This window comes from Erinaceus europaeus, chromosome X (assembly GCF_950295315.1).
Source record: "Erinaceus europaeus chromosome X, mEriEur2.1, whole genome shotgun sequence".
NCBI lineage: Eukaryota > Metazoa > Chordata > Mammalia > Eulipotyphla > Erinaceidae > Erinaceus > Erinaceus europaeus.
The window spans coordinates 86,291,763-86,319,636 of NC_080185.1; the positions used below are offsets into that span (position 1 = coordinate 86,291,763).

General features: G+C 43.0%; 1 protein-coding gene across 4 annotated transcripts in view; it reads left to right on the plus strand.

Annotated features, from left to right (window-relative positions):
* Window positions 1-7,514: 7,514 nt before the first annotated feature.
* KDM5C (lysine demethylase 5C) overlaps window positions 7,515-27,874 on the plus strand; it is a 33,754-nt gene continuing 13,394 nt past the window's right edge. For 2 of the 4 annotated variants that reach the window (XM_016191578.2, XM_060183530.1), the window contains exons 1-12: window positions 7,516-8,225; window positions 11,894-11,971; window positions 14,258-14,380; window positions 14,696-14,866; window positions 15,518-15,652; window positions 16,563-16,686; window positions 16,798-16,979; window positions 18,218-18,376; window positions 20,378-20,497; window positions 20,613-20,771; window positions 21,141-21,322; window positions 21,432-21,594. In XM_016191578.2, coding sequence (XP_016047064.1) covers window positions 8,076-8,225; window positions 11,894-11,971; window positions 14,258-14,380; window positions 14,696-14,866; window positions 15,518-15,652; window positions 16,563-16,686; window positions 16,798-16,979; window positions 18,218-18,376; window positions 20,378-20,497; window positions 20,613-20,771; window positions 21,141-21,322; window positions 21,432-21,594 — 1,746 coding nt within the window. In that variant the 5' untranslated portion in view covers window positions 7,516-8,075. Of the gene's footprint in view, window positions 8,226-11,893; window positions 11,972-14,257; window positions 14,381-14,695; window positions 14,867-15,517; window positions 15,653-16,562; window positions 16,687-16,797; window positions 16,980-18,217; window positions 18,377-20,377; window positions 20,498-20,612; window positions 20,772-21,140; window positions 21,323-21,431; window positions 21,595-27,874 lie in introns of all 4 variants that reach the window. The other 2 variants (XM_060183527.1, XM_060183529.1) reach the window with 2 other exon arrangements.

Sequence of the window (27,874 nt, forward strand, 5' to 3'; positions counted from 1 at the left end):
GGTTTGAGTCCAATCCCCACCATACTGAAAGAATCTTTGGTATTGTGATATCTCTCTCTCTTTCTACCTTTCTATCTCTATCTTAAATCTCTCTGTGTATTTCTACCTTTCTATCTTAAATCACTCTCCCTGTATTTCTACCTTTCTATCTCTATCTTAAATCTCTCTGTGTATTTCTACCTTTCTATCTTAAATCACTCTCCCTGTATTTCTACCTTTCTATCTCTATCTTAAATCTCTCTGTGTATTTCTACCTTTCTATCTTAAATCACTCTCCCTGTATTTCTACCTTCTATCTCTATCTTAAATCTCTCTGTGTATTTCTACCTTTCTATCTTAAATCACTCTCCCTGTATTTCTACCTTTCTATCTCTATCTTAAATCTCTCTGTGTATTTCTACCTTTCTATCTTAAATCACTCTCCCTGTATTTCTACCTTCTATCTCTATCTTAAATCTCTCTCTCTCTGTATTTCTATCTTTCTATCTCTATCTTAAAAAGAAGTATAGAAGTATTGATAGGGTTCAGTACTATCCATGGTTTCAGCATCCACTAGGAGTCTTAGAATGTACTCCCCCCATAGATAAGTTGAAATACTGTAAATATCCTGCTACTCCTCAAAGTTTCCCCATTTATTTATTTACTAATGAGAAAGGGAGTTGGGAGAGAAAGAGAACAGGAACATCATACTGACACATGGGACACTGGGATCAAACTCAGAACCTCATGCCTGAGAGTCCAATGTTTTATCCACTATATTGATTTTTTTTTCACCAGAGCACTACTCAACTCTGGTTTATGGTGGTGAGGGGGATTGAACCTGGCACTTCGGATCCTCAAGCATGAGAGTCTCTTTGCATAACCATTATGCTATCTACCCCCACCCCATCCATTGATTTTTTTTTTTTAATGACAACATTCTTTTGACACATGGTGGTTGACTTTCCAGTGTAAGGGAAAGCTTTCTTTTCTCCCAAATGTAATTGTATATAGCCTCGTGAACTCATGGTTGTTTATTTTACTAAATGAGTTGTTTATAACCCATTAGTAACATTTGGGGGTGGTTAAATCATTTCACTGAGAGGCTCGAGGGAAGATAGAATGTCTGGGAGAATGAAATACAGCATCCTCTGCCTGGCTGGGATTGCCTCAGCTTTACAGTCACAGCTTTTTCTTTATATGTAACGACAGTCATACTTTCCAGATTTGGCCAGCAAGAGGTCCTTTGTGCATGTCTTCAGGCTAAAGTGTCCATGGTTCTTTGAGCATCTCTTTCTTTCCTGACTCCACAAATTCCATAGGCCCAGCCCCAGAGTCAGCCATGTTTTCCAAGGAGCCCTGGTTCTTTTTAGAAGAGAGCTGAATTTAGAAATCAGTTGAGACTTGGGTACTAGGTATTGGACCTATGGGTTGTTTGTTTGTTTTGTGTGTGCTTTTGTTTTTCCTTTTCTATTCTTTTTGTTATTGTCAGGGCTTTACCACTCTGGGCTGACTTTTTCAGATAGAAAGAGACAGGAAGAGGGAGGGAAAGACACCATAGCACCAAAACTTCTTCCAAATGCAGGGGGAGAATCAAGTAGGCACACTCCAGGTGAGCTCTTCTGCTGGCATGATAGTTATGGGCTTCTTTTTTTTTTGGAGGGGGAGGTGTTTGTTTTGTTTTTGTTTGTTTGTTTTGCCACTGTGGTTGTCACTGGGGCTCTGCACATGTATACTTCCTCTACTCTGGTGGATTCTTTTTTTCCTTTCAGACAGAGGAGACACAGAGAGGGAGAGAAAGAAGGAGAGAGATCACAGCACTGCTCCATTATCATGAAGCATTCCCTTGCATGGTGCTTTCGTCCTCATACAAGGCAAAGTGTACACTCTACTGGGGAGCTATTTCCCAGTCTCCCTGTACCTATTTTAAATTGTTGCTTTTTCATTTAGGAAAATTTTGAGCTATATTACTTTAAAATTATTGTTTATTCATTTATTTTTTCCTTCATTTATTTTTTATTGCTACAAAAGTTATGGCCATTTTCCTCTTTTTTTCTTTAAATATTTTTAAATGTTTTAAATTATCTTTATTTGTTGGATAGAGATAGTCAAAAATCGAGAGGGAAGGGGAAGATAGAGAGGAAGAGAGACAAAGAGATACCTGCAGCACTTTCACCCCTCCAATGCTTTCCCCCTACAGGTGGGGGCCAGGGACTTGAATCTGGGTCCCTGTGCATTGTAACATGTGCACTTAACCAGGTGTGCCACTACCCGGCCACTTTTTCCTTCTTTTTGATAGAGGGAAGGAGACAGAAAAAGAGAGGTAGGGAGAGAAGACACTGGCAGCACTCCTCCACTGATTGTGAAGGTTCTCACCCCACCCCCAAGATGGGGACCAGAGACGTGAACACAGGTCCTCTTGCATGGTAACATGTGCATTTTATTAGGTGTGCCACTACCTCACCTCAAGTTTCTTTTTTTTTAATATTTTATTTATTAATGAGAAAGATAGGAGAGAGAGAGAGAACCAGACATCACTCTGGTACATGTGCTGCCGGGGATTGAACTTGGGACCTCATGCTTGAGTCTAGTGCCTTAGCCACTGCACCACCCCCCGGACCACTCACCTCAAGTTTCTATTTCCTAATTCCACCATTCCTTTATGTCCTTTCAATAAGAGTTTTTTCCTTTTTCCTCATTTCATTTATATCAGTGTGGAGTGGTGTAAGGAATTTTTACTTTATTCAACTACTTATAATCCACTATCATCATAATTCATTTGAGTATATAATAATCTTACTGTTTTGTATATTATTAATGCCATAAATACATATATTAATTATATATATAATCATAAGTTCACACAGGTACTTTGACACTTAGAGGAGACACTTTTAGCTAGAGGTAGTAAATGGCTCTCAAAAGTAGAAAATTAGAAAAATGGCATGAATAGAAGAGAATAGATTCTAGAGTTTTTTTGGAGTTAAGACATCATCATACATAGCAACTTTAGAACTTAAAGGGGCCTTATTTTACAAATAGAATAGTGGGGCACAGGGTCACTCTCATCCAGTTCATCCAAATGATAATAGATGGGGGAGAGTGATCAATGAGAAGCCCAGTGAAGCCTCCACAGTTTGGCACCAGCTCTACACCAAACCCTCTTCCCAGTTGGGTGGGTCAGGTCAAGCCAGTCTCCAGTTCAGAGTATGCTCCCTATTACTTCTCATTTTTTTATTTCTTTATTGGGAGAATTAATGGTTTACAATCAACAATAAAAATAAAATACAATAGTTTGTACACATGAAACATTCCTCAGTTTTCCACATAACAGTTCAAACCCCACTAGGTCCTTCCTCCTCTGTCTTCCAGGTCCTGAACCCCCCTGAACCTTTTCTTCTTCTAGCGTTTGCCCTTCTTCCGTAGCCAGTCAACAGCGTCAGGTTGAGCCTGATGTAAAGTTTCGAGACCCCCTTTGAATCTGGAGAGGTGGCAGTCATAGTCTGTTTACTTTGGTGCAATACACCAACACTTGCTTTTTTTTTTTTTTTTTAACCCTACAATAAAACCCTAGCAATCGGGGAAGGAACCTGTTTCCTTACTGGGAAATAGGGGTGGGGGTGGGGGCATCACCTGAGACTTTAACAGAAAGGCTTGGCAGTCGGACAGATGTGAGTTTGTAATTTGATGCCGCCACTTACTAGCCATGTGACTTGGGTAAGTTTCTACTTGTCTGGGCTTCAGTCTCCTCATCTTTAAAACAGAGGAAACTATTTCAAAGCACCTGACCCTTGCCCATCATTATCTCAAATCTTCCTAACAACCCTGTCTGGGTTTAAAGCAGTGATTTAATTTCATTGGATAAATAAGAAAATTCAGGCTCAGCGAGATGAAGTACTTGGCAGATCTCAGTGAGTACATGTCAGCTTTCAGAAAACAAGAACCATTTTCTCTTATTCACCACTGTATTTCATATGTTCATAAAAGTGTCCATAAAAGTACATTAGGAATTGAATAACGTTTTATGTAAAGAAGTGGCTCTGACTGACTTCAAAGACTGAGCAATTTCCAGTTGTCCTTAGGTGTTTAAGCTAAGGACCTCAGTGCAGGCTATAATCTCAGCTCAGTCCAGACTTCCATATTCTTGATCAAGGAATCTCTTAACTCTTGATTCATGTCCTTTGCCCTTCGCTGAGCTGCCTTCAGATGAAAAGGGCTAAACTTCTTTCATCCTAGCACTTGGCATATTCTCCCACCTTCTTCATTCTACTCACCTTATTCCTGTCCAGTTTTATTCCTGGTAAGAGAAAAATGACAAGAGCATTTGGCCAGAATACAGAATTTTCCTGCTTAATAGTGGGGCAAGATGTTTAATCATTCTGGAGTTTGTGTCCTCATCTATAGAATGGGTAAACTGACCTACATCTTTCCCAAGGCAATTGCAAAAATCAAGGGAAATAATCAGTATGGGGGGAAAAAAGTGTAAGAAGATGCTTACACATGTGAGACGCTAGTTATTTTACTGTTATTAGCATCATCATACTTTCTGTATTCTGCCCAGAAAATTGTTCAGTTCACTTTTTTCACCCTTGCCTTAGAGCATGTATTTAAAAAATTCTTATTAGTGATTTAATAGGGCTTTTTTTTTTTTGCCTCCAGGGTTATTGCTGGGGGCTCAGTGCCTGCACTATGAATCCACTGCCCCTGGAGGCTATTTTTTCCCTTTTGTTGCCCTTGTTGTTTATCGTTGTTATTATTATTGTTGTTGCTATTGTTGTTGGATAGGACAGAGAGAAATGGAGAGAGGAGGGGAAGACAGAGAGGGAGAAAGACACCTGAAGACCTACTTCACCACCTGTGAAGTGACCCTCTGCAGATGGGGGCTTGAACCGGGATCCTTACTCAGGTCCTTGTGCTTTGCTCCATGTGTGCTTAACCTGCTGTGCTACCGCCGGGCCCCCGGGGTTTACATTTTTAAAAAATTATAGGGTATAGTTTTACACTGCACCCACTACCACAGTTCTGTGACCTCCACCTTCCCAGCAATAACCACAAAGTCTTAAAGACAGCTTGGTTACTTCTAGGTTTTTGTATGTTTGTTTTTCAATTTCATTTGTTTCAGTTCTCTAGATTCCACATTTGAGTGAAACCATCTTTTAACTCTTGACTTACTTCAGTAAGCATAATCACCTCCAATTCCAATCATTTTGTTCACTTTTTGTTTCTGAGAGGGAGTAAGGCTTTACCTAGAAAACTAGAAAGATGTCACTTAGTATCTGTATGACTCAGAACACATTTTCTCAAAATCCAAGTGGGATAAAGATTCCAAACTTTCAAGATAGTATATAGGAAACATATTTGTTAGGGAAATATTTGAAATATATTTGTCTTGTTTTTAACATTTACTTTGTTAGGGAAATATTTGAAATATATTTGTCCTGTTTTTAACATTTACTTTTTTTTCATGAGAGAGAGACATGAGAGTAGCATTCAGTTCTGGTATATGTGCTACCTGGGATTGAACTGGAGCCTCAGGCATGTAAGTCTTGTGCTTCACCACTGAACCTGGTTATTGTATTTTTATTTTTGTTAAAGCTCTACATAATTTCATAAGAGACAGATGGAGATAGATCCAAGCACTGCTCAGCTGTAGCATATGGTAGTGCCAGAGATTGAATCTCTGTAACCTCAAGCATGCAAGTTACACTGTCTCCTCAGCCATAAAGGAAATTCTTAGTGAGCTCTGATAAATTGGTTGTCATCACTCAAAAATAAAAATAACAGTTAATAGATTTTGAAGACCTTCAATGTGTCAGATATTATACAACAATACTGCAAGGTAGGTATTATCATTGTCATTTCATTTTAAAATGTTAGGACATGTTAAAGATTGCATGGCTAGAGAATGGCAGAGCAGGTAGGACTAGAAGTCAGGTCTGTCCAACTCCAGGGTGTGCCCAGCTTCCTGAGACAGGATGTCCTCAGATCACTTCTAAAGTGGGCATAAAAAATATACCTAACCTGGATGTCATATAGAATTAGAAACAGTTAACTGGATGAAGGAATGACACTCCACGTCTTCTCCAAACATATCCAGGCTTATAGCAGATGCTTAATATATACAGGAAATGTTTGCTAGGAGTGCACGTTATTTTTGGTCAACACATACTAGGTCACTTAAAAATACACATGTATGGGCAGGGGAGGAAGATATATATATATATTTTTTTCTTTTGTTTACTCAATATTACTGCTTACCATACCAAGTGCTAAGTATGTAAATAAAGCCACAGATTTAGTCTGATAGAGGAATACAAAGTAAACATTTAATCAACATGCATACTAATACTTTTAATAGTGCAGAGTAGGTTTCTAAACTATATGTAGCGGATCCACAACTGATATATAACCTGGATTCAGTAGTTAGTTGCCTAGTGTATGGACAAAGTATGAGCTCAGTGCTAATTTATAATTAGCAATAAACCCATTCAAAAACTGCTTAAAATTCATCACACAGGGAGTCGTGTGGTAGCGCACTGGGTTAAGCGCATGTGGCACAAAGCGCAAGGACTGGCATAAGGATCCTGGTCCGAGCCCAGGCTCCTCACCTGCAGGGGAGTTGCTTCACAAGTAGTGAAGCAGGTCTGCAGGTGTCTGTCTTTCTATCCCCCTCTCTGTCTTCCCTCCTCTCTCCATTTCTCTGTCCTATCTAACAACGACGACATCAGTAACAACAACAATAATAACTACAACAACAATAAACAAGGGCAACAAAAGGGAAAGTAAATAAATATTAAAAAATTTTTAAAAATTCATCACACACAATAAGAGTAAATATAAACATAGCAGGTAGGTCTTTAAATGAATATGATAGGACTAGACACACTAAATACAACCCAGGTAAACATATCTGATAAGTACACAGTGAGTTTACAACTGGGTAAATAATAGGTATTCCATATAGCTGTCACTGGAAAGTTGTAGATAAATATGCTTTTGGTAAATATTCAACAGTTAAAAAAGATATACATCTGTTTAACTTACAGAAGTACATGACATAAAGGTGCACACAAAAAGCACACTAGAAAGTTTTTACTAAAATGCTAACAATGACTCTAGGACGTCCCATCTCTGAGAAGCATCTATGCATAACCTTGGATTAAATATTTCCTTTCTCTTCTTGGGACCTAGGGTTCATTTAAATATCTATAACCCCAGGAAAATGAGCAACTCCCTGCTTCGCTTCTTTGAAAGTTCCAGAAATGTCTGAGCCTAGAGCTGGGTGCCCATTATGTCTCCCTTGGCCCCTTGAAAACAGGCAGTTGAAGCCACCATCTGTGCCCTCACCGGAAATACCCGGGAGAAGAGGGAGAGACTGTTGGGGCGGGGCTCGCGCCTGAGCTGAGGTCATCGAAGGGGTGTCAATTTAAGTCCACCAACGCCAGCTCCTCTTCCGGCCTTTCTCCATAATGCGCATGCGCAAATCTGGCCTTTAAACGTGCACCGCCGGTCCATCCGGAAGAGGATCCGGCTTTTAATTACAAAATTGCTTCTCCGCCACTGAGATGGACTATTTGTTCTCAGTCTGGGAGATATTTTTGAGTCCCCGTTTCCAAACAGGGAGCCCAAGCAAACTGATTCAGCTCGGTACTCACTAGAGGAAGGCTTTCTAGGGTTTAGATTTATGCCAGGTATTAAGAGACTCGGAGGGACACCTCGCGGAGGGATCTGGTTTGTTGTGGTGAGTGGGAGGGGAGACGCTGACAAACCAAGATGGCGGCGGCGGCACTGGAGGCCGCGGCGGTTTTGAGGTTGCTGTAGCGGTGAGGGCTGCTGTAGTTGGAAAGCAGCGGCATAGTTTGGGGAGAAACGGAGCAGAACGAAGAAGCGGTAGCAGCTGTGTCAACCTGAACCTTCAGATCGCGGCAGCTACACGCCCCCTAGGTCCGCGGCTGGGCGAGCGGCAAGCTTAGGGGTGGCGGGCGGCGGGCGTCTCCGTGTAGGGCCTGATCTCCGAGCAGTGCTTCGGCTTCATCTAGCGGCGGCCGCCATGAGTCCGTAAGGGCGGTTTGAGCCTTCCAGTCCTAGGACCCACCATGGAGCCGGGGTCTGACGACTTCCTCCCGCCGCCAGAGTGCCCGGTTTTCGAACCTAGCTGGGCTGAGTTCCAAGACCCTCTTGGCTACATCGCGAAGATCAGGCCCATCGCCGAGAAGTCGGGCATTTGCAAGATCCGCCCACCCGCGGTAAGGCTCGGGATGGGTGGTCGACGCGGGCGAGGGAAGGGATGAAGCAGAGAAGTCTAGGGCAGAGGGCAGCTTGAGATATGGGTAACAGGGTGACTGGGACCGTTGTAAAGGCGGCTTGGGTCGGAGAAAGGGTGTTGGGGCCAGTGCATCTCTCGCTTGTTGAGAGTCCCATGTGACCTGGCATCTGAGACCCACTCCCACCCTGCCCTTAAGAATCATTCCAGGTAAGGTTCAAGACAGGGATATCTAGTAGGCAGGGGAGAGAGTTCATAGGCACCAGCACATCTTAGTTACCGCCCAGGTCAAGGCTGTACTAAATAAGGCCTTTCTCCCATCCACAGTCATCATTTCTCCGAAGTCAGGCAGCGTGATGTAGTGGAGAGATCACAACTCTAAAGGGAGACAGACCCGAGTTCAAAATCCACTCTGTAGCTTACCAACTGTGTGACCTTGGACAAGTAACTTCATCTCTCTGAGCCGTGAAATGGGTACCGTGCATGGGCCTTTCGGGAATTGGATTAAATTAGGCATCATCTCTATGTTGGAGGCACAAGCTAAGTCATAATTATTGTGACTCTGAAGGTGTTTTGATGTGGTCGTTGGTTTGCCCAAGTATAGGTTGACTCATATTTACTCACACCCTGCGGAGCCAACCCATCTATGATAATATTCTGTCTGGTCCTGGTAGACCACTTGGGAAATTGGTCTTACAGGTTCCCCAGAGATGGGTTCAGGGACTTGCCCCCTTCTTTTCTTAATAAAGGCACATAATTTCCCACCCCCCACCTCAAGACATCACTTTAGCTTGGGAGTGGGGTGTAAGTATTTTACTCCACCTTGTCCTGGGATAAAGGAAGTTCTCGAGAATAGTGTATTAGTTTGGCCTCCCAGAAACAGATTGGAGCAGTGGAAATCTGCCTCTTCTAGAACACTGGATTCCCAGAGGTCATGGACAAAGGGCATACTTATCTTTGCTCCTAGGCTTGGCTCTGGGCCATGAGAAGTCCCCCACACACACACACCAGATTAGGATAGGCTTTCACCTTACTGGTGTGGGGGACAAGTGATACGTGTTGTTCAGCCACTACTTGGGATTCCAATATTAGGAATGGAGTTTGTCTGAAAAGGTGCTTTTGAGTAGCTGTCTCCTGGTTTGAAAGGGGATGGAAAGCCTCATGCCACCTGAGGAGGGCACTGCAGGCCTCCTTATTCAGTGCTTTCTGGTGCTCAGCCATGGATCTAAGCTGGTTTCAAATGGATCCTCTGGGAAGTGTTGAGTGAGCTAATTTCTTCCTTGTTGGAGCCTGGCCACAGGTCTCTGAGGTATCCTTGTCCATAGTGAAGAAGTGATTGTGGCTAGTGAGAGATCAGGAAGGCTAGCAAAAGGGAGAGGCTAGAGTCATGGACAGCTTCAAAGAGTCACTCCCTGAAGTGGTTCAGCAGGCATGTGGGAACGCATCATATCTGATGGGAGGGAGTAGTTGAGACCTGAATTTCTATTTTTCTGTGTTGGATTGATCTCAGACAGACTGGATTTGTGCAGGTGTTGTTACCGTTGGGGGATCAAGAAGGGGAGAAGTGACATATCCCTGGTGGATCTGAGCATACATGTATGCTATAGGATGCTGTTCTTTGTTACACTTATTTTCTACCCCAACAGTGTGCCCCTGTGTGGTCTAAGAGACCTGGCTCTCTCTCTTGGGTCTGTTTGTTTTCTCATATAGTGCTACTCCCAGGCCATCTTTAGACTTCTGGGCCAGCTGGGTGGAATTTGAAGCCCTCACCCAAGTGGTGTTTGGAAATTGGAGGTTTGCCCGAGAAAGGACATTGGTTCGTAATCTCTAGACAGGTAACTTCTACTCTTAAGGAAGATGGGTGGGAGGAGCATATTGGTACTCTTGGATTAGACCCAGGGGAGGTTGGCAGGCCCTTGCTTTCTTCATCTGGTAGCCTGCTGCTTATCACCATTCTGATGATACTGATGTAATGAGCATTTGGCACACAGGGGTACAGGACTGAGGCAGGATGAGAGAGCTCATGGGTTCAGGAAGAGCAAGTCAGAAGATGTTGCTGGGCTTTCCCCACCTAACTATTGCACTCATAGCTCCTGCTCTGAGATTCTAACTCTGCCAGGTTGCTTGTTGCTACACCTATTCTTATTTAGAGCTTGATGCAGCAGGAATATGCCTTCTACCTAGATTAAACACACTAAGGGGAGTGCCCAACTGATAGGGGGAAGAGGACATGGAGAACTTTTCTAGGTTTGATCCAAATCATTTTATGGCATTCCCCCCCCCCCCAGTTTGGGAGAGACTCCTGTTTCAGTGAGTCCTAGGTATTTGCTACCTGCTTCTGCTAGGATGTAAAGCAGGGAGGATGAATAAGTGTGCATTAAGTGTTAAGTTCTCTGGCCCTGTTTCTAAAAGTCTGTATGAAGAAAAAGCCAACAGAATTTTCTTCTCATACAGTGCCCCCTCCCCTTCCATATATGCATGCATGTGTGAATACTGTTGGCCTGGTGTAGTGCAAAGGTGCTTGAACTGGCAGCAGAAGTCATGAGTTCTAGTATTGGCTTTATCACTAACTTAGCATGTGAACTTGGAGGAATCACATTTCTTCTCTGAGCCTCACTTTTATAAAAATGAGGGCTTTTGTCTAGGTTTACTGTAGGTTCTTTTCACTACCCCAGCAGGAGGAGACAGGGATCGGGGAGGAGAGGACTGTGTGGCAAGTTTTGGAGGGAATGGCATTGAAGAGGGGGCTCTCCACAGACACCCTTTGAGTAGAACAGAATAAGCTCCATAATAAGTTTTATTATTTCCTTCCTCCCCAAATCTGCATATTCTTTGCTACTTCAGTCAGACTTCCCAGTCCTTATTCCCCTCCCCCCCAGGCTTTCTCCCCTAATACTTCCTGTACCAGGCAGGTAAATGAGAGAGGACTCACTGGAAACCATCTCATGCTGGGTGAGGGATTCAAATGCTTGCTCCCTCCTCATTCTTTCAAGCAGCATCTGTCTCAGACCCTTTCAGCTATCCTGCCGGACTAGGCACTAAGCGACCCTGCATTTGTTGGCGTAGTCAGCCTTAGTTGTCAAAGGCATAATGGTGATCTTTGGAATAACATTTTCATTTAAAAGCCAGCTTTATTATCCTTATCAGTCTTGTTAGGAAGCCTGGGCAACAATTCATACACTCACTGTGCAGATGAGATAACAGGTTCAGGAAGGTTAAATCCCATGGCTATTGATTGTAAATGGTAGGGTCAAAATATGAACTCAGATATTTTGACTCCATCTTTATTGTGCTTTCCAATACTCTCAAGACTGTGTCCTATAACACATGCCTAAGGGATAAGGAGTTTATGTAGATTTGGGAAGAGTTTGGAATTAGCTGTTTTGAACACCATTTTTTTAAATTTCTTGGAATCCTAGTAGTTTACTTTTGGGAGAAGTTTTCCAGGGTATGCACATGGGGTATTAGATGTGAACTTAAGAGGCTATTAGGCCCTTTTGTTAGTTCTGTATATATGGTTTGGAGGGTTGAGTATTTGCTGGGTTAAAAGGCCTGGGAAAGAGTGAATAGGGTGCTGTATTGCTTTTTATTGCCAGTAGTCTTGCACTGTGCTGAAATAACTCAACTCCCTTTTCCCTCTGTACTGCTCAGGACTGGCAGCCACCCTTTGCTGTAGAAGTGGACAACTTCAGGTTTACTCCTCGAATCCAGAGGCTGAATGAATTAGAGGTGAGAGGACTAGCGGCTGGTGGTAGGGTTGGGAGGATGGATACCTGCACTCTGATCCCATTTTCTTCATACCTTTTCTTCATGAGGTACTTGCCCAACTGGGCCTTTATTCACTCTTCTGTGAAGTTGCATAACGGGCATGGAAGAAACTTTAGAGCTCTGAATGTGTCCCTTTCCCACAGAGGTTTGCTAAACGTGAATTTCCTGTCAACTAACTTTCCCTACTCAGATCAGCTGAACATGTCTTGGTCTTAATTTATCCACAACTCTGTGCTTCTTACCTTTCTTATAAAGTAGTTGGTACGGTGAGAGATGGAGTGGGTAGGTGGGAGCAATTGAAAAACTAGTCTATATGAAGGATGGATTGATTACAGAGTTGGAAAGGAGCAGCTAGACTTTCCCTCTCCCTTTTATTCTGTATAGGAAGTTGAGGCCTATTGTATACATAGGAGAAGTCTTTGCTAAAGATTTAAGAATACCCTGGAGTAATGAAAGTGGGTGCCCTGAAGCCAATTCTCAGTAAGGACCTGGAGTTTCCCATGGAAGCTGTAGGTCAGAGATGTGCTACCACTCCTTTCCCTCATTATTATATATTCATAGACCTTATTAGATATTTTGAGAGGAAGGTGGTATTAGGCCCAACCAAACAATAAATAAACTAAATACTTGTCTTCTAGTCTTCTCAACCTTAGTACTCCTAACATTTTGGACCAGACATGTTTTTATTGTGGAGGCTGTTCTCCTCATTGTAGGATGTTTATGAGCATATCCCCAGCTTCTCATTAAATGTCAGTAGTCCCCTTCCCTAGTTACAACAACTAAAAATGTCTTTAGGCATTTCTACATGCCCCTTCATGTTCACCCTTCATTGAGAACCACCATTCTAGAATCAGTCTACGTGGTCAGGACAAACTTCATACCATGGAAATACAAGTTTCTAGAGAAATTATTCTGGGGCTGGGTGGTAGCACACCTGTTTTTTTTTTTCCCTTTTGTTGCCCTTGTTGTTTTTCATTGTTATTGTAGTTATTGTTGTTGTTATTGATGTCATTGTTGTTAGATAGGACAGAGAGAAATGGAGAGAGGAGGGGAAGACAGAGAGGGGGAGAGAAAGATAGACACCTGCAGACTTGCATCACCGCCTGTGAAGTGACTCCCCTGCAGGTGGGGAGCCAGGGGCTGGAACTGAGATCCTTAAGCCGGTCCTTGCGCTTTGCACCACATGCGCTTAACCCGCTGTGCTACCGCCTGACTCCCAGTAGCACACCTGTTTGAGCACACGTTACAGTGCACAAGGACCCAGCTTCGAGCCCCCGGTCCCCACCTGCAAGGGAAAAGCTTTGCGAGTAGTGAAGCAATGCTGCAGGTATCTCTCTGTCTCTCTTCCTCTCTATCTCCTCCGTCCCTCTCAATTTCTGACTGTCTGTATCCAATAAATTAAGATAATAAATAATATTGTTTAAAAAGAGAAATTAAGAGGGCTTGGTGGTGGCATAGCAGGTTAAACACACATGGCGCAAAGGGCAAGGACCAGTGTTAAGGATCCCAGTTTGAGCCCCCAGCTCCCCACCTGCAGGGGGGTTGCTTCACAGGCAGTGAAGCAGGTCTGCAAGTGTCTGTCTTTCTCTCCCCTTCTCTGTCTTCCCCTCTTTTCTTGATTTCTCTCTGTCCTGTCCAACAACAGCAACATCAGTAACAACAACAATAATAACTACAACAATAAAAAAAAACAGTAGACAATAACAAGAGCAACAAAAATAATGAGGGAAATGTCCTCTAGGAGCAGTGGATTTGTAGTGCAGGCAGGCACCGAGCCCCAGCAATAACCCTGGAGGCGTGGGGTAGTAGGGAGGGAGGGAGGGAGGGAGGGAGAGAGAGAGAGAGAGAGAGAGAGAGAGAGAGAGACACTAATCTGACTAGGCCTTTGGAAGTACAGCTAAGGCAAAATGTCACTTGGTATGGGACGGGAAAATTTTCTAGAGTTAGTGCTGGCTAATGAGAGAGAAGAGTAAAAATGAGAACGTTGGAAAGCTAAGGTACTATGGGGAGAATAGGATTCCTTGCCTGTTGTGACCTGCCTCTTTATGTTTTGGGGACCTGTTGATTAGATGGTGACAGAGATGAGAGAGTGCTGGGCTAAGCTCCACCTGAAGGTTGGGATCTAATTCATTGGGAGAGGCCCTGATAGTGGGTTGCTCTCTTCTCTTTCTTTGTACCTAAGATTAGTCCAAAAGAGGGGGTCAAGTAGAGGGAAAGGCCAGCTTCTTTGAGTCATATCTTCTCTAGGCCCAGACAAGAGTGAAACTGAACTACTTGGACCAGATTGCCAAGTTCTGGGAAATCCAGGGCTCCTCCTTAAAGATTCCCAATGTAGAGCGGCGGATTTTGGATCTCTACAGCCTCAGCAAAGTAAGAACAGGTTTTTGTTAAACCCCTTCCCACACCACATCCTACTATTCTCAATATTCTGGGGACTCCTTTGGTTTAAATACTGGATATATAGGCTACATATAGAAGGTGCACAGCCTGGTAGCACACACAAGCTGTCATCAGAGTTCTTGGCATCTCTTGCTGCAATTGGAGTATGAGTGGTGGGGGGGGGGAGGGACCAGCTCTCCAGTAGAGTGAGGTGCTGGAGTTGTACTCATTGCCCTTTCCATACGTCTGCTTGTTCATATACATACACACAGTACATCCATGTTGCTTTCTACTTCCTCTTTGCAGATTGTGGTAGAAGAAGGTGGCTATGAAGCCATCTGCAAAGACCGTCGGTGGGCTCGGGTAGCCCAGCGCCTCAGTTACCCACCAGGCAAAAACATTGGCTCCCTGCTGCGCTCCCACTATGAACGCATCGTTTATCCCTATGAGATGTACCAGTCAGGAGCCAACCTGGTGGTAAGGGTGGCAGACTGGGGTGGAAGGAAGCTTTTTCCTCAGAGGCAAAATTCCACACTACTCTTAATGGAACTGGTTCAGTGGGCTAGAGACTTGAGACCTAGATACTACCTTTTCTTCTGGTGCTAATTCCCTTTCTCTTCCCACACTGCCTAGACTCAGAGGTCCTAGTTATTTGTAGACCATCCTACTCTGTCATGTGTCAGTGTCTTATTTTATTTTAGATTGATTATTTACTACCGAGAGAGGAGGAGGAGGAGGAAGAGGAAAAGAACCAAAGCACACCTGATGCTAGGGATCAAACTACAAACTTCATGCTTGAGGGTCCAAAAGCTTTATCCACTGTGTCACTTCCTGCAATGGTATTTTAACTGATAGAAGAATTCACAGAAGGGAAAGATCTTGGGGACTAGAAAGGTTTGGGAAAAGATTAAATCTGACTTAGTTAAGAAGATGATTGGGGAAGAGTGGGATGAGCAAGGCATAGGGAATCTCAAGGTGTTGCTGGGGTCAGTGGTGAAACAGTTGAACAACGGGGTCTGTTGGTGTGGCTTTAGGGAACTTGGATTGTCACTGAGTGAGAGTAGAGACATCCTTGCTGCTGGGGGCTTAGACCCATAGCTTGACTTTTACCTTTCAATCTGTCTCCAGCAGTGCAATACACGCCCATTTGATAATGAGGAGAAAGACAAGGAATACAAGCCCCATAGCATCCCCCTTCGACAGTCTGTACAGCCTTCCAAGTTCAACAGCTATGGCCGACGGGCCAAGAGACTACAGCCTGATGTAAGTATTTTCTCATCCTCTAATTCACAGCTTCAGAGGTGGAGAGTCCTCTCACTTCCTCTGTTTACGGCTTTTTTCCCTGTCCCACTTTCTGTTCTCTTAGTTCCCTTGTGTTTTCCTGAGCAGTGGTGTCTCTGAGTTTCCAAGCTGGGTCTCGAGCTGCTCATGTAATAACTTTCCCTTGTGTTGCCTTTCTTTTTTCCTGACTTGTTCTGTCCTAGTATAAGACAGAAGCTTAAGTGCTAAGTGTTCCAAACAAAATCAGTACTGTGCCTGGCCATCTAATTTAGCACATCATATTAGTAATTAAAAAATTATTTATTCCCTTTTGTTGCCCTTCTTGTTTTATGGTTGTAGTTATTGTTGTTATTATTGATGTCATTGTTGTTGGATAGAACAGAGAAAAATGGAAAGAGGAGGGGAAGACAGAGAGGGGAAGAGAAAGATAGACACCTGCAGACCTGTTTCACCACTTGTGAAGAGATGCCCCTGCAGGTGGGGATCGAACCAGGATTCTTAGGCCGGTCCTGGCGCTTTACACCACGTGTGCTTAACCTGCTGTGCTACCGTCGGACTCCCCCCTTTTTTTTTTAAACCAGAGCTGAGGCTCTGGCTGATGGGCTGTGTGGGGGATTGAACCTGGGACTTTAGAGCCTCAGGCAAGAAAGTCTCTTTGCATAACCATTATGCTGTCTACTCACACCCCATATTCCCATTTTCTAAGAGAGGGCTGAGGAGGAAACTCACTTACCCCGAGTTTCCAAAAAGCAGCTCTGAATTCTTATCCTGGCCTGCCTATGCAACAGCCCTTGCCATAAGCTCAGTGGGATACAGTCTAAAGCTATTTTTCTTTTAGGATGGTGTTCTTTCCCAGTTAGCAATTTTGATTCATTTCCTTCTTTCCTCCCAGCCGGAACCCACAGAGGAAGACATTGAAAAGAATCCGGAACTGAAGAAGTTACAGATCTATGGGGCAGGCCCCAAAATGATGGGCCTGGGCCTCATGGCCAAAGATAAGACACTCAGGAAAAAAGGTGAGACTTGACAGCTGGGCTGGGGCAGTATGAAGGATGGTCTCATCTTGGGAGAGAAGGTGGAGCTCTAACAGTTCCAGATCTGTCCTTTAGAGGCCACTTTTCTCACAGATAAAGAAGGCCCTGAGTGTCCTCCCACTGTAGTGGTGAAGGAGGAGTTAAGTGGAGATGTAAAGGTGGAATCAACATCACCCAAGACCTTTCTGGAGACCAAGGAGGAGCTGAGTCACAGCCCAGAGCCCTGCACCAAGATGACGATGAGACTTCGGAGGAACCACAGCAATGCCCAGTTTGTAAGGACGTAGCCCTGACTTCTTTGTTTCTTGTTTCTTGCTTTGCTTTGTTTCTTGTTTCTTCAATCAGATTTTTCCCCAGCATGGCACTGGACCAGGTTGCATTAAGAAGAAAAGTGGGCCTGGGGGCTGGGAGGGGGCCCTGCCCTCAGATAGATCACTTAACTGGGAAAAGCAAAGCCAACTTACATGGAACAAATTGCTGTCAACATTAAGTGCTAGTATAAGAGTCCAGAGAAGGAGTCTCCCTCTCTAGTGCTTCAGGATAAAGGCTAAGCTCCTCATTACCATGCATGATCCAGTCCCAGCTGACCTCTAGCCTCAGTCCCCAGCACTGCCCACCTCATTTCTCTGCTGTAGCTACTCTGAACCGCTTGTAGGCATGTTTGTTTTTCCCCTGAGACATACTATGCCTTCTTCCTCCCATCCTTTGCATATATTGTTTCTCTACCTGGAAGAGTTCCCCTGTGCCCTGCCCTGTTGTCAGACTTCATTTTACCTTCAGGTTTCAGTCAGTTTCAAGTGGTGTCTCCTTTTCAATGAAGTCCTTCCTCAAGCCAGTCCCTCTTTTATCTCCAACTTATTTAAGTGTTTTCTTCCCTAGGTTCCCACAGTGCCTTTTTTTTTTAAATTTCTTTATTGGGAAATTAATGTTTTACATTCAACAGTAAATACAATAGTTTGTACATGCGTAACAGTTTTCCATGTAACAATACAACCCCCACTAGGTCCTCTGTCATCCTTCTTGGACCTGTATTTTCCCCCACCCCAGAGTCTTTTACTTTGGTGCAATACGCCAATTCCAGTTCAGGTTCTACTTGTGTTTTCTCTTCTGATCTTGTTTTTCAACTCCCACAGTGCCTTTTATGAGCCATTGTTGTCAGTTTCCACACATCCCTTGAATTTTTATGAATACATGTCTTTGGAATATTCTATACCTTTAAAAGGTCTTATCACTGTCACAGAGTCTAGCATAATGTTGAACACATACATGCTTATTGAGTGAATAAAAATGGAGAGACAAGGTTGAATAAGAAAGACTGCTCACCCTTTCTTTGGGGAGAAGGTACATGGCCTTCCAGAACTACTATGACTAGTCTGTACAGGGATATTAGGGATCAGCCAGCACAAACAGAAGGTTTCTGATGGAGAGCTTTGTGGACTTCGGTAATTTCTGGAGGTATTTGAAGGCTGAACAGGGCTTAGGTAAGTGAATTTTTGCCTTGCTCCCCATGCAGATCGAGTCGTATGTATGCCGAATGTGTTCTCGTGGAGATGAGGATGACAAGCTCCTGTTGTGTGATGGCTGTGATGATAACTACCACATCTTCTGCCTGTTGCCCCCTCTGCCTGAGATACCCAAGGGTGTTTGGAGGTGCCCAAAGTGTGTTATGGCGGTAAGACCTTCCCAACCCTAGTCGACAGCAACTTTCTAAAATACCCATACCTGCATCTCCTTCATCTGGCTTATTTGAAAGTTACGTTGTAGTTTTTCCAGTCATGCTTGGTCTACAACTGCTTTCTAAAATACCCATACCTGCATTTCCTTCATTTAGCTTATTTGAAAGTTACTTTGTAGTTTTTCCAGTCATGCTTGGTCTACAATTGCTTTCTAAAATACCCATACCTGCATTTCCTTCATCTAGCTTATTTGAAAGTTACTTTGTAGTTGCTAGTCATGCTTGGGGCCCATGGGGTGGAACTAGGTTGGACAGAGCTTTGAGGGTGGGGATGGGAGTCATCAGACTTTTCTTGTGTTTATAAGTTCCCAGACCACCTGGGGAGGTGAGAGCACGATTAAACAGACTGTGTGTTATGACCTATAATCAGATGTTTGATTGTGTGTTATCAAAATTACGAGGTGTAGAAATTTAAAAGAGAAGCAAATGGCTAAGGATAGTAATCAGGAAAAGTGTCAAGAATGATATTTGGAGGATAAGAATATGAAGAAAATACTGTTCTTTTTAAAAAATGTTTATTCCCTTTTGTTGCCCTTTTTTATTGTTGTGGTTATTTTTGTTGTCGTTGTTGGATAGAACAGAGAGAAATGGAGAGAGGAGGGGAAGACAGAGTGGGGGAGAGAAAGGTAGATACCTGCAGATCTGCTTCACCACTTATGAAACAACTCCCCTGCAGGTGGGGAGCCTGGGGCTCGAACCGGGATCCTTACACCCGGTCCTTGCGCTTTGCACCACGTGCGCTTCACCCGCTGTGCTGCCTACCGCCCGACTCCCTGTTCTTTTGATTCCCAAGGTTTCTTTTAAGACTTGGAAAATAGATAATTTTCTTATTTCACTAGCTAGAGACTACTGTTATTAATTTGGCATATATTTTTCTCAGCTTTGTGCTATTGCATATAAAAAACTATCCTTAATAACTTTGAACCATATTGTATATTTTCATTTGTTACTTTTTCATGTTCTGTATTAAGTTTTATCCATGTATGTATGTGTCAGATAGATCATATGGGTATAATATTTATACTTCTTTTCCTTCTATTCTGATAATTAGATTGGTTTGCTCTAATGTGAACTTTAACTGAATGAGGTGAAAAGGCATTTTCAAATTGAGACATGGAGGAATGCAAGAGTAAAGCTTTACCAAAAGGAAGTAAGATAGTGTGCCTTAGAGATCACTGTAGTGCATAGTGACCTTGATAGTAGTGGAGAGTCTTTCTGTTAGGGGGGAGTTTCAGCAGTTTTTATAGACTATTACTCCCAAGATTTGAATAGCTTTTGTCTAAAACCATGAATTTAGATAAAAGTAAAGCACACCGATCTTTTGAGGCAGTCTGAGGAACAGGAATAGGGTGTGGTATAGATGTTGATGCCTTCATTTCTTATCCTCTAAGGCACTAGAACATTTGGTCCCGTTTTCCCAGACCTGTAGTTTCTTCCCTGAGCATCCTGTATAAACTCACATTTTAGCTCAAGAAGAAAAATTGGTGAAAGAAAAACATAGAATAGCATCCTTGAGGGGGGTGGGGGATGGGTGGTGGCACACCCAGTTAAACACACATATTACCAAGTGCAAGGACCTGGTTTTGAGCCCTGCTCCCCACCTGTAGGGGGTCCAATTAATGAAGCAGTCTTGTAGGTATTTTATCTCTCCCTCTCTCTATCTCCCCATCTTTTCTCAATTTTTTTGTCCTATCTAAAAAAAAATGAATAGCATCCTTATGTCAGATCCCATGGTTTAGATAATAGCTCTAAGGAAAGGTCAACATCCTGGTAGAAGTGCCTCTGGGAAATGAGAAGACAAGTCAGCTGAAGTGCAGGAGAAAATGTGGAGCTATAATATAGGGCTTTTCTCTGTGCGTTCTTATTACCTCATTCCAGCTCTACCTCTGAGGGTTCTCCACCTGCTTCTGCCTTGGTGACATGTTCTTTGGGTTTCAGGAGTGTAAGCGCCCTCCGGAAGCCTTTGGCTTTGAGCAGGCTACCCGGGAATACACTCTGCAGAGCTTTGGCGAGATGGCCGACTCCTTTAAAGCTGATTACTTCAACATGCCTGTGCACGTAGGTGATGGAGGGCTGTGGTCGTAGGTGTTGGTGCCTGATTGTGTCAGCTCTACTGGGTTAGTGGAGCCAGGGTGTTATGGGTCATGGTCATCTGTTAACCCTGTACCCCTAGATGGTACCCACGGAACTTGTGGAGAAGGAGTTCTGGCGGCTGGTGAATAGCATTGAAGAAGATGTGACTGTTGAATATGGGGCTGACATCCATTCCAAAGAATTTGGCAGTGGTTTCCCTGTCAGCGATAGTAAGCGGCACCTAACCCCTGAGGAAGAGGTGAGTGGGTGATTCATGGTTATTTGTCTACTGTGTCATCTAGTCAAGTATTTTAGTATCTTAAAGTAGCCTGCCTTACCTTGGTTGCTGTGAGATTTATATGAGATGATGTGCTTCAGGGTCATCTGGTCTGGATAGCATCTCTAGTCTTGAGATTGACTATTTTCTGTAGGCAAGGGTTTGTCTTATCTGTAAACTTCCTTGATTTTGTGTGTGTGCGTGTGTATATGTGTGTGGGGGGGTTGAGAACACCTATATGTCTTAGATGACTTAGAAAAAGTCTATGACGTAAAAAGTAAGGTTCCCTAGACTAAAGATTTCCCACTCCTTAGCACGATCCTTATAGTAACGGTTGATCTGATCTTATAGGAATATGCTACCAGTGGTTGGAACCTGAATGTGATGCCAGTGTTGGAGCAGTCTGTACTGTGCCACATCAATGCAGACATCTCTGGCATGAAGGTACCCTGGCTTTACGTGGGCATGGTCTTCTCAGCCTTTTGCTGGCATATTGAGGATCACTGGAGTTACTCCATTAACTACCTCCACTGGTGAGTCAGGGCCTTGGGAAGCCAGGGCAGCAGGCATGGAGGGCTCCCTCAGGACTGTGGGGGATTCCCACGTAACCATTCATTCTGTGTCTCGTTTCTCCTTGGATAGGGGTGAGCCAAAGACCTGGTATGGGGTGCCCTCACTGGCAGCAGAACATTTAGAGGAGGTGATGAAGAAGCTGACCCCTGAACTCTTTGATAGTCAGCCTGATCTCCTGCATCAACTTGTAACCCTAATGAATCCCAACACCCTCATGTCTCATGGAGTTCCGGTGAGTGAACAGGAAATAGTTACAAGGGGCAGGTGGGGATCATCTGGAATCTATCCCTGTCCCTGAACTGTAGGCTTGATGACTCTAATAGAGATCCAAACTAATGGTTAGAGCTACAATATGATGGGCAACTCTGGGCCATGTGTTTGAACGGTACACCTTAGGAATGACTTACCACATCTACATGCCAGCCAGTAGATGAGGAAAATGAAGCAAGAGAGTCAGGGCAGGACAAGTTGCCTTGTGAGGGCACACATTTCCATTTATCTCCTTTCAGTCACATGACCAAATCTAGCTGTAGGAAAAACTGGGAAATGTAATTCTTGTTCCACACATGAAGTCATTTTATTATGAAAGGTGAGAATGGATATTAAGAGACAACTAGCAGTTTCTGCCATGCTTTCCAAACTGTAGCCTTTCTGACAAGAAATGAGAGATCTTTTGCAAATCAAAATGTCTATTTTTTTTATATAACACTTGTTTGTTGTTTTTTTTTAATTATCTTTATTTATTGGATAGAGACAGCCAGAAATAGAGAGGGAAGTTGGGAGTAGGGAGAGAGGCACCTGCAGCCCTGCTTCACCACTTGCAAGGCTTTCCCCCTGTAGGTGGGGGCCGGGGCCTCAAACCTGGGTCCTTACGCTTTATAACATATGAGCTAAGGGGTCAGACAGTAGTGCAGTGGGTTAAGTGCCCATGGCGCAAAGTGTGAGGACTGGCTCAAGGATCCCAGTTCAAGCCCCCAGCTCCCCACCTGCAGATGGGTCTCTTCATGAGTGGTGAAGCAGGCCTGCAGGTGTCTATCTTTCTCTCCCACTCTCTGCCTTCCCCTCCTCTCTCCTCCATTTCTCTCTGTCCTATCCAACAACAATGACATCAATAACAACAGTAAAAATAACCACAACAACGATAAAACAACAGGGGCAACCAAAAGAGAAAAAAAATAGCCTCCAGGAACAGTGGATTCGTGGTGCAGGCACCAAGCCCCCAGCAATTACCCTGGGGGCAAAAAAAAAAAACTGCTCAACCAGGTGCACCACCACCCAGCCTCTCTATTTCTCTATATATGTATCAAATCAGTATGTCTATACTTTAAACTTCTACAACATTATATGTCAATGGGAATTTGAGGGGGAGTTTGTAGCTGGGAGAAAATTAAATTCAGATTTTTGGCTTATCCTATCATTATCTCTTGCCTTTCTCCTACACTATAAAACATTTTGTCAGCTAAACAATCTGGATTTCCTATAAGGAACTTTATATTCCTAGAACTTTCTTTTGTTTGTTTTTTTGTTTACTTATTTTTGGATAGAGAAACAAATTGAGAGGAGGGGAGAGAAGATAGATAGGGAAAGAGACAGAGAGAGATCTGTAGCCCTGCTTCACTACTTGTGAAGTTTTCCCCCTGCAGGTAGGGACCAGAGGCTTGAACCCGGATCCTTGTGCACTATAATGTATATACTTAACCACTGCCTGACCCCTTCTAGAGCTTTTTAACACTGACTGCCATCAGTTTTCTAGTATGAATCTTAAAATGGACTCATCAACAGGCCCATAGAAACAGAAAATAGTACACCCTTCATCTCTTCTTTGCTTTATTCTGTGCTGTTCCTTCCCAGGGTAGGCTGCCCTGCCACTTAGTCCCATGCATGGAACAGGGTAGGCAATCAGTACATTTTGAATTAATGTCTCCATGCAGTACCTCTGGACATCTGGACAGTAAGACTCTGGATAAGGTTTTCACTCAGATCTCTTCTTGCCTTCACCTAGTATTGATATACTATATCCTCTGTAATAGTTTTCATCGTTTTAGTGGCGTTTAATGAAGGATTAAATATTAGGGAGCTAGAGAAAACATTCTGCTGCAGTTGAGGCTACTTTCCTTTACACAGGGGCTAGATATCCTTTACTCAGTCTCCTTCACTCACCACTCAGACCGATGTGACCTGGGAGGTGGCACAGTGACTTGAGCAAGTTCTGTTCTTCCTAGTAGATCTTGTGGTTGACCTTTCCTCAGACTCCTACTGATCCATAGCACAGTGTCAGTCCTTTCCTATAATGTCAGGAGTAAAGGGGTTTCTCTCAAAGATTTGAACAGCAAAGATGCATACGTATAGCTCCTCACCACTTTTAAAGTGCCTGGTTCAGTGAATTTAGAGTTGTACTATCATTGTCACAATCCATCACCCCCCAGAAAGATCACTCATGCCCTTTTTCAGGCACTCTTCCATGCCAGTCTCTAGTCCCAGGCCACCAGTCTGATTTCTGTCTGTATAGATTTGCTTTGTTTAGACAGTTCATATAAATGGAATCCTGTGGTCTTTGTGTCTGACCTCTTTCAGTTAGCATAATCTTCTCCCTATCCCCTAGGCCTCGGCTTTGTGTGATTTTTTTTTTTTTAGCATTTTCAAGCTGACTTTTTTTAAAAATTGATTTAATGATTGACAAGACCATAGGATAATAAGGGTATAATTCCACACAGTTCCCACCACCAGAGTTCCATATCCCATCCCCTCCATTGGAAGCTTCCCTATTCTTTATCCCTCTGGGAGTATGGACCCAGAATCATTATGGGGTGCAGAAGGTGTGAGGTCTGGCTTCTATAATTGCTTCTCCTCTGGACATGGGTGTTGGCAGGTTGACCCATACTCCCAGCTCGGGCTGACATGTTGATTTAGATAGACAAAAGAGAACCACAGCATCAGAATTTCCACTGGTGCCATGATATCCCTCATAAGGTGTTAGGATAGGATTTGAACCTGGGTTGTGCAAATAGCAAGGCAGCTAGCTATCTCTCTGGCTCCCACTTAATAATCTTTTTTGAAATTGATCCATGTTGTAGTGTCCTGTCAGAAGTTCTTTCCTATTTATTAATTGGTTGGATATTCTGTCATTTTTAATAACTGCAGAATGCAAGGAAGGCTTTCCAAATAACCACACAGTAAATAGTAAAGGAACATTGCCGTAATGAAGATGTAGTTTGAGAGTCAGAAATATTTGGTACTGTTTCTTCCCTGCTGCTTGAGGCTTCTCTGGCACTCAAATCTTCACATCTTTAACATTAAGGCTGGAGAGTTGGGGAGAGAGATGGCATAATGGTTCTACAAAAGAAACTCTCATGCCTGGCTCCAGGGTCTCAGATTTAATGCTCCATACCACCGTAAGCCAGAGCTGAGTAGTGCTCTGGTAAATTAAAACAATAATAAGATAAAATTAAATCATTCAATAAATATTGATTAAAACTTCCTCTGTTTATAAGGCCATTTAAGTCAATACTCTGAAGGTAAATACAAGTCCCTGCTTTAGGGTATATGAGTGGAGGATAGAGATGAGCAGACATATAGCATGTTGTGTTAGAAATGCTACAAAAGAACAATAGACTGTCATTAGGAATGGAGTGGGGCACCAGTGAATATTTGTGTAAATGGTGACTCTTGAAGAAAGAGTAAGAGTTGGCCTCTCAGTCGTAATTTTCATCATTTGGACTTCAAGAATCAAGTGTGGGGTTCTCAACACAGGCGTGACATAGATTTATATTTAGGGAGGAGACAACACTTTCTGATCAGTTGGTAATGATGGCTAACACAATAATATAGGCAGGAAATACTAATGCTGCCTGTACATAGGGATAGGTTTAAGAAGAAATTTCTTCGAAGTAGGAGCTAATGCATTACCTCAGTAAATTTATAGATCCATGCATGAATAGCAATATCCAATATTGAATGTTAATTCTCTCCGCATTAATCTAGAATCACAAATCATTTAGCAGAGATACCACTGTGTTGAAGAGTATAAACATTTTAGTTTTTTGATACGTATTAGCTGCTTTTGAGAGAGTAAAAGTTATTGACTCACTTCTCCACCTTTTTCACTATGTCTTCACCGTCATTGAATGTTTGTCTTAAAAGAAAAAAAAAACTCTGTGAAACTTTGAGGTAGAAATGATTAAACACATAAAGCTACTTTGATTTCTACTGAAATGGTACGTGAGATTTTTTTTCAAGTAAAAAGAAATCAGAGAGACAGGAAACAATAATAGAATTATTGAAACTAAACAGTAGAAAACTGAATCTTAAGCCAATACTGGAATATCTGAGAACCAACCTGTTTACTACCCTAGAATCTCCCAGAGGTTCAGTAGTGGTACTGGACATTCTGGAGTAAAAGTGATATTATGAGACAGGGTTGGTCCATGTCTATTCAAAGCAGTGAGTTCCTCTCCCATTGAGATAGCTAGAAATGTGACCCCTTTCCAAATGTAGCAGAAAGAAAAAAAAAAAAACTCAAAAACCTGGAGATATACTTTTGAACAGGATAAAATAGAAATTATTTGAATTGAGGTCTTCCAGATAGGGTTGATGGAGGAGATACAGTGAAAATAGTAGGATTCATCATTGCATACATATTGAATGCTGAGATTCCAAGCCATTTTCTTACTTGAATCTGATAGCAACTAAGCATTTTCTTCCAAGCCAAACATGGGAGTTATATCAAAGGAATTTGACTGGCCCAGAAGGGAATACTTAGAATTCCTAAACTAGGTCAATCAGACAGACATCACCTGTGTGTTCAGAATTTTCAGTTCTCCTATCCTTACTTTTAAATATAAGTAGAAGCCACAGCTTAATAAACAACTGAAGAAATTCTAGAAAGTAAAATAGAAGCCAATAGGGGGGGAAGTAACATGGAGAAAGAGATTAGGCAAATTTAAGAAGAAAAGGAAAGAAACCTCATCATCTCCAGAGATGAGAATATATACCACACAGGAAATAGGAATAGGATACTATTTAGTAATTTAAGAGTATAGACTATAAAAGAGCTCTTAGAGGGGGTTTGGCGGTAGCGCAGCGGGTTAGGCGCACGTGGCGCAAAGCGCAAGGACTGGCGTAAGGACCCCAGTTCGAGCCCCCGGCTCCCCACCTGCAGGGGAGTTGCTTCACAGGCAGTGAAGCAGGTCTGCAGGTGTCTATCTTTCTTTTCCCCCTCTCTGTCTTACCCTCCTCTCTCCATTTCTCTGTGTCCTATCCAACAACAAATGACATCAACAATAAGAACACCGCAACAAGGCTACAACAACAAAGGCAGCAAAAGGAGAAAAAAATGGCCTCCAGGAGCAGTGGATTCATGATGCAGGCACTGAACCCCAGCAATAACCCTGGAGGCAAAAAAAACCTCTTAGAAATAAAAATCATGGTGGTCCAGGAGGTGGCATAGTGGACAAAGCACTGGACTCTCAAGCATGAAGTCCTCAGTTCAGTCTCTTGTAGCACATATACCAGAATGATGTCTGGTGTTCTCGTGTTCTCTCTCTCTCTCTCATTCTCTCTCCCCCCCCTCCTATCCCTCTCATTAATGCATAATATATATGAAAAAGTATATTTTTAAAAAAACTGAAAGTAAATTTAGAAGATGGAGGAAATCACCCAGAAAACAGGAAAATAAGAAAAGTTAGAATTTATTGAGGAATCCGAATATTCAGGTACTAAGTTTTCAAGAGAAAGAACAAGTGAAAAATTAAAAGGATCATGTCATTAACATAGAATTGTTCAAGAAAATTTCCCTGAACCAAAAGATTGAGTTCCTGTCCAATACATGAATGATTATAGAGCTATACCAAAGAATATCTAGTGAATTTCCATACCAAATCCTGGGACCAGAGGTATTCTACTGACTTCCTAAGAGAAAAAAGCAGATTCAGTCCAATACATTAAGAAGGAGAAAGACCTGGGGCCAGGTGGTGGTGCACCTGGTTAAGCACACATATTATAGTGCACAAGGTCCCAGGTTCAAGGATCTGGTCCTTACTTGTAGGGGGGAAGTTTCACGAGTGGTGAAGCAGGGCTACAGGTGTCTCTCTGTCTCTCCCCCCTCTTTCTCCCTCACCTCTCAATTTCTATCAAATAAAAATAATTTTTTAAAAAAGAAGCAGAAAGACCTTATTATTTTCTAAAGCAGCAATAGAATCTAGAAGATGGGAGTCGGGGCGGTAGCACAGTGGGTTAAGTGCACGTGGTGTGAAGTGCAAGGACCGGAGTAAGGATCCCTGGTTCGAGCTTCCGGCTCCTCATCTGCAGGGGAGTCGCTTCACAGGCGGTGAAGCAGGTCTGCAGGTGTCTGTCTTTCTCTCCCCCTCTCTGTCTTCCCCTCCTCTCTCCATTTCTCTCTGTCCTATCCAACAGTGACGACATCAATAATAATTACAACAATAAAACATCAAGGACAACAAAATGGAAAAATTAATAAATATAAAAAATTAAAAAAAAAGAATCTAGAAGACTAG